This window comes from Vicia villosa, unplaced genomic scaffold (assembly GCF_029867415.1).
Source record: "Vicia villosa cultivar HV-30 ecotype Madison, WI unplaced genomic scaffold, Vvil1.0 ctg.000009F_1_1_3, whole genome shotgun sequence".
Lineage (NCBI taxonomy): Eukaryota > Viridiplantae > Streptophyta > Magnoliopsida > Fabales > Fabaceae > Vicia > Vicia villosa.
Window position 1 is genome coordinate 202,589 of NW_026704939.1, and position 11,772 is coordinate 214,360.

Below are 11,772 nucleotides of genomic sequence, written 5' to 3' on the forward strand. Positions count from 1 at the left end.
GCCATGAAGTTCCTTGAAGAAAGGTGTGAAAGCTCACCGGGTCATGTCTATCAGTCTGTCTGGGTGAATCAAATATTATTAAAGTAAGGTAGTAGCTTAAGAGTACTAAGGCAACTCACTCACACACACACACACACACACTTAAAACTTCCTTTAAAATGCCCTTACCCTGAAAATGATTTTATAAGCTAGAAACAAGTGATTATAAAGCTTTTCACAACCTTTTTCGAACTATTTTAAACCTTATAATCGATTGGAAAGAGTGCTAATTAATTATAAAATCAATAATGACAACACATTAATGACTTGGAACATCTCTATATCCAAACCTTCAAATTTGGTCCTTTCAATATATTATATTTGAGGTATCTAATCGATTGGAGCATTTTTCCAATCAACTAGATAATTCATTCGGCCTATGGATTATTTTCATTTTTTTTGTAACTACTATATAAGAGAGGCACACTTTCACTTCAAACCATGCTACTTTCCAACATTTTCATGTTTCATTAGAATTTATATCTCTCCCTCTTTTCAGAAAATATTTTCATCTATGCAGATTGCCTTAGTGCTAGTAAGTGAAGTTTTACTCGTGAGGAAGAAATTTTTGTAAATGGTTGTGCTGATTGTTTATAATATTAAGGGTGCGATACTCTTAAGAGATTGAGTTTGGTTCTTGAGATTAACATGTCATATAATATATGTTCTTAGTTTATTGAGCTTTGGCAGAAAAAGATTTCTTTTGGTTATTGAGATCAACCATAAATCTCTAAGTGGATTGTTAGGTTTGTCTGGGTTAAAAGTTGTCATTGGTTGGGGATAAGCTTGTTAAAATTCAAGATCAGATAGTATTAAGGTTCGTGGGCACAACCTTCAAAAGCTCAAAGTTTATCATCAAAGTCTCCATTAGATCTTTTGGAGACAGAACTAGGTCGACGTTTGGCCAAACCTGTATAAATATTTGGTGCAATATCTCTAACTTATCCTTTAATTTTCTATAATTTATTTTCAATATTTTATTTCCACTGCAAATTACCCACCTAAAAATTACTAATATGATCTTAATCGAGAAAATTTTAAAATTAATCATGAATTTTAAATACCACAATTCACCTTCTCTCTTGTGCTTGAAGTCACTTAACCAATAGAATTGATACTATTAGAGTCAATATATCGTTGATTTACTTATTTTGTGTTAGTAGCATGGAACTTAATTGACAAATTACCTTAATTTCAAGAAAATATTTTGGCGTTCCCAACTTTTTCAATGCAAACTTATCACGTATCTTATCTTAGTTATTAGATAATGCATAAGTTTGAAGGAAGTACCAATTAGCACGATTTCATCAACATAAACTAGTGCATATAGTGTGATGTCTTAATGTTTATACACAAAGAGGGAATGATCACACTTGCTATATGCGAAGCCAAACTAAGCAGAGCTTGGCGGAGCTTATCATACCACGAGTTTGAAGCTTTCTTTAACCCATATATGGCCTTGTTTAAATTACACATAAGAGTTGAATCAAAATTGACAAAACAAGATGGCTATTGCATATAGACTTCTTAAAAGTTTTACCATTGAGAAAGACACATTTATATTTATATGTTGAATTTCCCACTTGTATGTGAGTTTTAGAGACAAAATAACTCTAATAGTGGTAATTTTTTCCATAGGTGATAAAGTGCCATTATTTAAGATGAAATTGTACTCATAATTCATAGCTCCATATCATTCAGGATGAGCCAAGGCTGGCTTTGTGGTGCTAGTATCTGAGTGAACAAGGAAGGCCTTTGCTTTTTTTTTTTTTTAATAAGCAACTCTTGTATATAAAAAGAAAGGAGTACTAAGGGTACTCCAACCCTTTACAAGAAAAAACACAAATAAGCTACATGTTCACAAAACTTACTAGTTTTAGCTCTTGTAAGCATAGGGTTATATTTTATAAGAGTGATTTTGGGAGGTTGACCATGAAAGGAGGGAGATAGTGACTTAGCATATATACCTTGATGTGATATGTTGAGAAAAGGAAGATGTGTTGTCAGCTTTTTAAGGTGACTTGATGGCAAGACTATTTGTATATCAAGATGGACTAGGGGCGTGAGCAGGAACGAAAGCATGAATAGGTGTACTTGTGGTGGGTTAAGGGTTATTAGGAATGTTTGATGGTTCGTATGTATGTTTTTTTAATAGGTAAAGCATGAGTTTAATCAACTGGATCAGTTTGTGTAACTGTCTGTTGAAAAATTGTGCTAGAATTTGTGCTAATATTAGATATATTTAGAGTATGCCATGAACACTGAGTTGGACTACAAACTATTAGAGGTAGAGTATGACTTCTTTTAAATTTTTAAGAATTGTGTGACTTAGATTGGTGTGATGAGGGATATTAGTCAGGATAAGGAAACTTGGTTTCATTGAACATCACATCCTTTGAAATGAAGATTCTACCTTCAATGTCAAGACATCTATATTCTTTTTATATAGGGGATACTACCAAAAAGACACGTTGAGAGCTTCTGAGCAGTAGCTTACGTTAATTGTAAGGCCATAAGAGTGAAAATCAAGCAAAACCAAATACTTTGATGGACTTGTAATCAAGTAAATTTTTGAGAAAGGAACAGAAGGGTTAAGTGAACTGAGGCAAGGCAGTTGTACAAAGCCTATTGGTTGGACACACAATAATTATAAAGCTATAGTCCCAAAATTTTATTCGCAAGAATGCATGAGCCAACAAAGTGAACCATACCAACTAGAACTTTAGCATAAAATTAGACATAAGATTAGGTCTAAACTTTGAGAAACCCACTACTTGACAGCCAAGCTATGACCATTTCTTACTAGAACTTTATTTGGACCTTCACAAGATTGTTTATTTTGTAAATTATAAGTACTATGAGTATTAGTAATATGATGTGAAGCACTTGAGTCTGCAAATCATGCTTGAGATTCAAGGCATTGAGGTACTTGAAGCTCATCTTCATGAGTCAAAAGAGAAATTGCTTGTGCAAAGATGGAAGATTGATTCTTCAGGTTTCCATTAGCACCAGAGGGACCATTTAAGGGTGATGGATGTGTCAAACGCTTTACTTGTGGAGGCTAAAAGAACTCATCATATTTTTGCCAACAACCTACCACTAACTAACCATATTTGGCGCATTGCTGACATGTTGGTAGATTACTTATGTTGTAGATTCGCCTTCTCCCACGATTAAAGTGCCTCCTACCACGAGAGTATTAACAGGATCCAAAATTTCATACATTTCTACCAGAGCTATGATTGGTTATTGGTTGAGCAACTATCAGTTACACTAGGAGTTGATAGTTCTTGGCAAAACTTGTCCATCTGAACTTCATGTAGATATAGAAGGGCTTCAACATAGCATATATAAGTTGGCTCTCCCTTAGAATATATCATCATTATGAAAGTATTGGGTAGTCCTTGAAGAATGACATTTATTTGGTCCTTTTCAGTTATATGATCTCTAACTGCTAGTAGTGAATCAACTATTGCTCTAATTTGAAGAACATACTCAGAGATTGATTTGTTACCTTTGTTGTTGTGAGTAGCTTGAGGTAATCGAATCACATATTTTGTGGATCTTGAAGAGAACTTTTCACATTCACCATGGAAGCTTTAATGAAGCTTTAACACTTTAACACTTGTATTTGATTAAATAACTCCATTGCTTTACATGATATTGACTAGTAATTATATATATAAGTGATAGAGTTAGTTATGCTCTAACTAACATTCTTAACCAATCATTGTTTTGGTAGATTTGATTGATGCTCACCACCTTTTCTTAAATAGTCGGGATGCATCTCATAGAACAACTTTTAATGTTTACTAAGAAAAAGTTTAGTATGACTAGTGTAGGTTGAATTTTTTTAGTGTGTTTTTGAGCTTATATTAGGTGTTAGTTTAGCTTGGTATAAGTTGGTATAATTTGTATCTATCGTTGGTGAAACATCTTGTATGGCATACCTTATGCCTTGTTTTCCTATTATTTTGATTTGCCTTTGCAAAAAATTTGAAGATTCTTGTCTCTCGATCTTTGGCACTCAAAGCCACGTGCCCCTAAATTCTTAAACCGCCATGCTTATATCAAGTTAGCACCCTGACTGACACATGGCAAATACGTGTAAGGTGCTTAACACAATATCACCGTCCATAACTCACCACGTGTCCTACACTTGACACGTGTACGCAAGGCAGCTTGTAGCACCTATATCTATATAAATGGTAGGAGTGCACCATGCTTTTAGTCAACATCAAGCAAAAGAAAACGAAAGCTAGAAGTAAAAAAGAACAAGAAATTGATCATTGAAGAAGTTTGAAAATGCAGGGAGCAAAGAAAGCCGGAGAGACCATTAAGGAAACAGCTGCCAACATTGGTGCTTCAGCCAAATCTGGTATGGAGAAAACCAAGGCCACCCTTCAAGAAAAGGTATCCTTAACTTATTTCTCCTAATATCAACTTATTTTTCCTATTATTTTGCATGGTCAGAATTTACGTTGAAATAGTGACATTTTTTACCCAAACTCAAACTTGTAATAAAATCATTGAACTAGTATACGGCACTTTTGTACGTAGCATGGGTTGAACTAATGAATATCTTGTCGTGTTTATAAAAACAGACCGAGAAGATGAGTGCACGTGATCCTGTGCAAAAAGAGGCGGCAACCCAAAAGAAAGAGGCAAAGCAGAACCAGGCAGAGCTAGAGAAACAGATGGCGCGTGAACACAACGCGGCAGTTAAAGAATCTACCACGGCGGCCCAAATGGGTCAGGCCCACCACAACGTGGGGACTGGGACCACCACATACCCTACCTCGGGAACTTATGGACAGCCCATGGGGGGCCACCATATCACGGGGACTGGAACCGGAACCGGCACCGGCACGTACCATACGGGGGGCCATGATATGTCAGCCATGCCTGGACATCATACTGACCATGTGACAGAAGGAGTTGTGGGCACGCACACTATTGGGACCCATAGAAGCGCAGATGGAACTGCTACGGCCCATAATACTCGTGTTGGTGGAAACCCGAATACCACAGGGTATACCACTGGTGGTAATTACAAGTAAAGAAGTATAACGAATAGGAACAATTACACACAATAAAGTTTAGTTTATGTGGTTAGTGAGTGTGATTGTTTTCGTATTCAGTCATTGTCTTGTAACTTGTTTTGTATCATTTCTTTTTCTGGTTTGGTATAGGCTTGTGGATGCTCCTATTAGTACTATAGTACGTGGAACATTTTGTACCATGGAGTTGTAATTTCATTTTGTTTAAATAAATATGTTTTGTAAAAGTAATATAAAGTTTTTTTTTCTTTTACAAAATTAACAAGAGTTTAGTAGTCTTAATAATTAAGATATGATTGTTATGACATTAACTCAATTAGTAATATTCTTCCTAAGAAATTATATGTAGTAAGGAAACACAATTGGACCATTGATTTAGACCATTTCTCAAGAAATCTTATATACTATGCAAAATTTTAATTGTGTTCCACTATTTTCGTAGATGCATGGATATTTTCGTAGATAAGTGTATAAAACATAGTGAAATTTAGAATTTTTTCAATTAATTAGGAAAATTTCAAGTTCCGTAGATGCATATACGGAATACTCTATTGTAAAATTCCATCAAACTTTTATGTAGATGAAAAGATTTTTTTCAATTAATTGAGAGTTTGGGATTTTCTAATTAAACAAATCCCATCTCAATTAATTGAGAGTTTGAGATTTTCTAATTAATCAAATTCCACCAAATCTTTTTGAAATTTTCTCAATTAATTAAATTCCATCAAACTTTTACGTATAATTTTTTTCAATTAATTGAGAATTTCTCAATTTGTAATTTAATTGGAAATTTTCTTTGAAAAAATTCCAAATTAATTAAGTTTGATCACATCTAGGTAATCGTTAAAACATAGTGAAATTTAAGTTACAAATTAATTGGGAAAATTTCAAGTTAATTTTTCAATTAATTAGGAAAATCTCAAATTAATTAAGTTCATGAAATCTTTCGTAGATGTATCTACGAAACATTTTAATTTTCTAATTAATTGTGAAAATCCCATGTTTCACTATGTTTTAAGGGGTTCAGTATTCCATCTACGAAAAAAGCTATTTTTTTATAAAAAAGTGCTTCCGAAAATGCATCTACAGAAGTACGAGGTAGTTTTGTCAATTCAATAGTGCGCAAGTAGGCCATGGAATGGACTAAGAAATGATCTTGATTTATAGAATAATCTGTTAATGATTTCCACTACCAAATACAAAAATAACCATTCATACTTTATTTAAAATGCCGCCACTTGCTTTTCTAATTAGTGAATCACATTTTCGGGGCTTATGAATCACATTTATTTTAGAGATGAGCGGGAGTAATGGTATTTTCAACTCTAGATATATTATTTATTCAATGAATTAAAAAAAAGTTAAAATTTACTTATAAATAAGAATAGAAGGAGTAAGTTATAGGCATTGCGAAAGCAATACGAGTTACTGTAGATGGAAGATGATGAGAATATTGCAGGCTATGTATCAGAGGTGTAAAATCTTGTTCACTTCGGTGAGAATTTCACTGATAAAATGAAAGTTGAGAAGGTAATGCAAATGTTGACTCTTCACTTTAATCATATTATCATGCTCATTCAAGAATCCAACAATCTTAACACATTGAAGTTAAAAAATTTGAAGGATTTGTTGAAGGCTCATGAATTACGGATAGTTGAGAGAAAAGGTGTTTAAGACTCAATACTGTAGACCCGTAGAAAATAAGTATGATGGTTCTAACAAGTTTAAGGGCAAAGGAGACAAGACTCAGAGTAAGAAGTCTTGGTTGCACTCTAAAAAAATAAGGATGATGATAAGGCTTCTGAATCGTCCAAAAAAGGAGAAGGAACCTTATATCATAAAGACAAACAAGAAAATAAAAATATGTGAAATGCTAAAACTGGGAAAAATGGGATCACTTGGCAAAAAAATTTGTACAAAAAATATAAGGGAGCTACAAAGAGCAAGGATAATGAAAGAGCAAATCTTACACGCAAAAAAATCAGATGAATTTGACACCAAGGTGCTTATGGTTGCAGTCTTAGAGGAACGTGTGGATTCAAAATCCTAGTTTTTAGATACAAGTTGCTCGAACCATATGAATGGTCATAGAACTTAGCTAGCAGAATTTGATGACACCAAGAGAAGCAAGATTGTCGATAATAGCTCATTGTAAGCAGAAGATTCAGGTAACATGGTTATTAGAAGAAGCAATGGAGCATAAGCCATAATTTAAAATGTGCTTTATGTTATTGGGATGAAATGCAATTTGTTTAGTGTTGGTCAACTGGTAGAAAAAGTTTTTTAGTGGTCATGAAGAATGGAGCATTCGAGTGTTATTTGATGCTCACAAAAAATTGGTTTTGAAATATCTACTTTTCAAAAATAGGACATTTAAAACCAATATCAGCTCAACTGAGGTTCAATGTTTGAAAGTTATTGTAGAGCACAAATAGAGTTGGTTATGGCACCTAAGGTTTGACCACTTAAACTTTATGCCACTTAATCAACTTATTACTCAAGATATGGTAATTGGTATACCTAGTCTTGCTATGCTAACAAGCTTTGTAAAGGTTGCTTAGTAGGAAAGCAATTCAAATAGTCCATCATCACTCACATGTCAATGAGGTCATCTAGAATTATTGAAGCTATTCATTATCATGTGTGGCCCTTTTGGGGATCTTGCCATTGGCGGTACCAAATACTTGGTCTCATTTGTGGATGAGAGTATAGTAGAAAGCTTTGGGTTTACATGATTAAACACAAGGATGAGGTGTTTGCAATCTTTTAGAGATTCGAAGTATTATTGAAACTCAAAGTGAAAAAAAGGATTAATGGAATTGAGGAATTTTGTGTAGAGCATGGAATTGATCATGAAATAACTTCTTCCCACATCCCCCAACCCAATGGCATAACCGAGATAACGGATATGAGCATATTAGATATGTCTAGATGTATGTTGAAACAAAAGAACCTGTCTAAGTCTCTATGGGGGTGAAGCAATCACCTATGTGCTAAATAGACACCCTACAAAGAGACTGAAGAACAAGGTCCCTAAAGAAGCGTGGAGTGGAAAAAAACAATATGTGAGTCATCTAAAAGTATTTGGTTCCATATGCTATAGACTGGTCTTAATTGCTAGAAGAAAAAAACTTGATGACAAGACTGAACCTATAATTCTGGTAGTTAACACAAGACTGGAGCCTAAAGAATTTTCAATCCAATCAATCAAAACATTATGGTTGATGAGAATTTTGCATGGATTTTGGAGTCAAGTGATAAAACCAACAAGCTAATAATGAGTAACAATATGTATGAAAAAGGTAGCGAGCAAGATAAAGTTCCAATTGTTGAGCAACATTAAAATCAATTCTAGTTGTAGAAACATTTGATGGGAAACAGGATGTAGCCGAAACAAGACAAAGGCCTCAAAAAACTATAATTAATCTAGCAAGACTTCAGAACTGTGAAGTGATTGGTGATGATAAAGTCGCAACAGATTGAGAACTAGTTCATTTTGCTTTGCTTGTAGGTGATGAATCAACTACAATGAAGCTTTGAAGAATAAACTATGGAAAGCAGCCATGATTAAAGAGCTACAATCCATTGAAAGAAAAAATACATGGCAACTTGGCAAGTTGTCAGAAAACACCAAACCCATTGAAGTAAAGTGGGTGTTAAAAGTGAAACACAACTCTGATGGTTCAATTGCAAGGCATAAGGCAAAGTTAGTAACAAGAGGCTTCCTCTAAAGAATAAGACTTGATTACTCTAAAGTGCATGCTCCAATTGCAAAGCTGGAAACTATCATACCAATGGCTTCCTTGGCATGCAAACAAGACTGGTCAACTTTTCAGTTAGTTGTGAAATTAGCCTTTTTGAATGAACCTTTGGATGAATTAGTGCATGTCACTCAACCACTTGATTTTGTGATACAGGGTGAAGAAAGAAAAGTCTACGAGTTTCACAAAGTGTTTTATGGCCTAAAGAAGCATGGAGATGAATATAGGGTAGATGTCACTTCGTTTAAGCAAATTGTAGGTTTCTTGGATATGTTTGCAACAACATACATGATATAGGATTTGCAGTTGGACTGGTTAGCAGATTCATGGATGAACCTAGAATCTCACACATGAAAGTTACAAGGAGAATATTAAGATATATAAAAGAAGCACTCAATTATAGAATCTGATTCCCACATTTAGGTGAAGGACATGAGGCAATGATTAACTATTTCTATGACGTTGATTGGTATGAAGACAAGGAGGATAAAAAAAGCTTAAATGGTTATTTCTTTCAAGTGTTTAGTGCTCCAATCTCATGGTGCTCAAGGAAGCAGCATGTAAAAGATTTGTTGTCATGTGAACAGAATACATTGCAGAATCTTATATTATTTGTCAAGTCATTTGGATCAACTCAGTGCTAAATGAAATGTAGGTTCATGTCAAAAAATTATTGGTGTTGCAGACAACAAATCAACCATTAATTTTACAAATTATCCACCAATAAAATTGTATGATGTATTTTTTAATACGGCTAATTATGCAGTTTTAAATCACAATGCATTTACAATCTTATTCAATATCGGAAAATATTGCAATTGCAATTATAGTTAATTATTTAATTTTAAATCAAAATGCATTTACAATCTTATTCAATAATAAAAAATACATCTGCAGTATTGCAATCGGAATTATAGAATACAATTTAAAATCATGCTCACCACCCTTTCTTAAATAGTCTGGATGTGTTCATAGAATAAAACAAGTTTTAATCTTTTCTAAAACGTTTAGTATGACTAACGTACCTATTTTTCGATCTTTGGCACACAAAAATGCCTTGGACTCATGTAGTTGTTATCAGCCACGTGCCCCTAAATTCTTAAACTGCCATGCTTATATCAAGTTATCTTCCCGACTGACACATGGCAAATACGTGTAAGGTGCCTAACTGCAATATCACCGTCCCAAATTCACCACGTGTTCTCCATTTGACACGTATATGCGAGGCAGCTTGTGGCACCTAAACCTATATAACGGGTAAGAGACTGTGTTTTTAATCCACATCAAGCAAAAGAGAATAAAGCTAGACGTTAAGAAAAAAAGTATTCCATCATCGAAGAAGTTGAAAATGCAGGGGGCAAAGAAAGCCGGAGAGACGATTAAGGAAACAGCTGCCAACATTGGTGCTTCTGCTAAATCTAGTATGGAGAAGACTAAGGCCACCGTCCAAGAAAAGGTATCCTTAATTAATTTCGTTCTCCTAATATCGAATTACGGAGTATTTTTTTTCACATTAATTGTATGTCCAGAATTTACGTAGAAACAGTGGCATTTTAAACCAAACACAAACTTGTAATAAAATGATAGTAGTATTCGAGCGTATGTGGACAAATCTTTTATTTTGCGACAACTTAACATGCACCCTACCATGTGTGTTAGCATGTGTTGAACTACTAATGTCATTTTTATAAACAAACAGACTGAGAAGATGAGCGCACGTGATCCTGTACAAAAAGAGGCGGCAACCCAAAAGAAAGAGGCAAAGATGAACCAGGCAGAGTTAGATAAGCAGATGGCGCGTGAACACAATGCGGCAACAGGAAATCATGGACATCACACGGGAGGCCATGAGATGTCAGCCATACCTGGACATCACACTGACCATGTAACAGAGGGAGTGGTGGGATCACACCCTATTGGGATTAATAGAGGCACAGATAGGACTGCTACGGCCCATAATACTCGTGTTGGTGGAAATCCTAATGCCACAGGGTATACCACTGGTGGTACTTATAACTGAACAAGTATTACAAATACAGTAGTAACTAAATACACACAAAATAAAGTTTAGTGTATGTGGTTAGAAGTGTGATTGTTTTTCTGTTGTCTTTTGTCTTGTAAGTTGTTTTGTCTCATTTTCTTTTCTGTTTTGTTATAAGGATTGGGGATGTTTCTATTTTATTTAAATGAAAATATTTTGGACAAGTAAAATAAACTCTTGTTTACCCACTAGAAAAAACCTTATTAATAATATCATTAAATCAATGATATTATTAAATTTTTTTAACTTTTTTTAATAATTACTGAATTGATATAAAACTATTAAATTCCATTCATAAAAAAAAAGAAAATCTGATTATTTAACAATAATTGACCAGTTATATATTTCGGTTTTATTCTAATGAATTTTTAAACAATCTTAGCTAAAACAACTTAGGAGTTCCGTGTGCTCCTAATTTAAGTAAGTTAGATAGATTTATTTTTCATCAAATTTGGTAGAGATTACTGTTTTCATAAGTCATAACTATAAGATTCAAGTTTCTAATTTGAGAGATAAACGCCAAACACAAAGTTATTTCAATTAAATTCATAATCAGATGGTTGATTAAGACTAAATACTAACAACCTTTGAGAAAGTTGGAAAAGGAAAGAAATGAAAAAGAACTATAAAGGAAAATGACAATGAAAGAAAACTAAGTGCATGTTTGGTTTGGCTTTTGAAAAGGCCAAAAGCAATTCTAGATGTGTAGAATCAATTCTGGACAATTTTAAGATGTTTGGTTTGACAAAAATAGAATTGATTCTGTCTCCAGAATTGATTCTACTTGAAGCTAGAATTAGTAGCTTCTGCCTTCAGAATTGATTCTGGATGATTTTTACACTGTAATTTATTATTCAACTCACTTTTACAA

At 33.9% G+C, this 11,772-nt stretch overlaps 2 protein-coding genes across 2 annotated transcripts; both read left to right on the top strand.

Moving 5' to 3' along the window:
- The first annotated feature begins 4,256 nt into the window (after nucleotides 1–4,256).
- LOC131621557 (18 kDa seed maturation protein-like) lies at nucleotides 4,257–5,326 on the top strand. Its single transcript, XM_058892598.1, has 2 exons — nucleotides 4,257–4,452; nucleotides 4,644–5,326. Exons 1-2 carry the CDS (start codon nucleotides 4,345–4,347, stop codon nucleotides 5,097–5,099), a joined length of 564 nt encoding a protein of 187 aa, XP_058748581.1. The 5' UTR covers nucleotides 4,257–4,344; the 3' UTR covers nucleotides 5,100–5,326.
- Nucleotides 5,327–10,129: 4,803 nt separating this feature from the next.
- On the top strand, nucleotides 10,130–11,041 carry LOC131621558 (18 kDa seed maturation protein-like). The gene is made up of 2 exons (XM_058892599.1): nucleotides 10,130–10,316; nucleotides 10,560–11,041. The coding sequence occupies exons 1-2, from the start codon at nucleotides 10,209–10,211 to the stop codon at nucleotides 10,878–10,880; spliced, it is 429 nt and encodes a 142-aa protein (XP_058748582.1). The 5' UTR covers nucleotides 10,130–10,208; the 3' UTR covers nucleotides 10,881–11,041.
- Nucleotides 11,042–11,772: the final 731 nt, after the last annotated feature.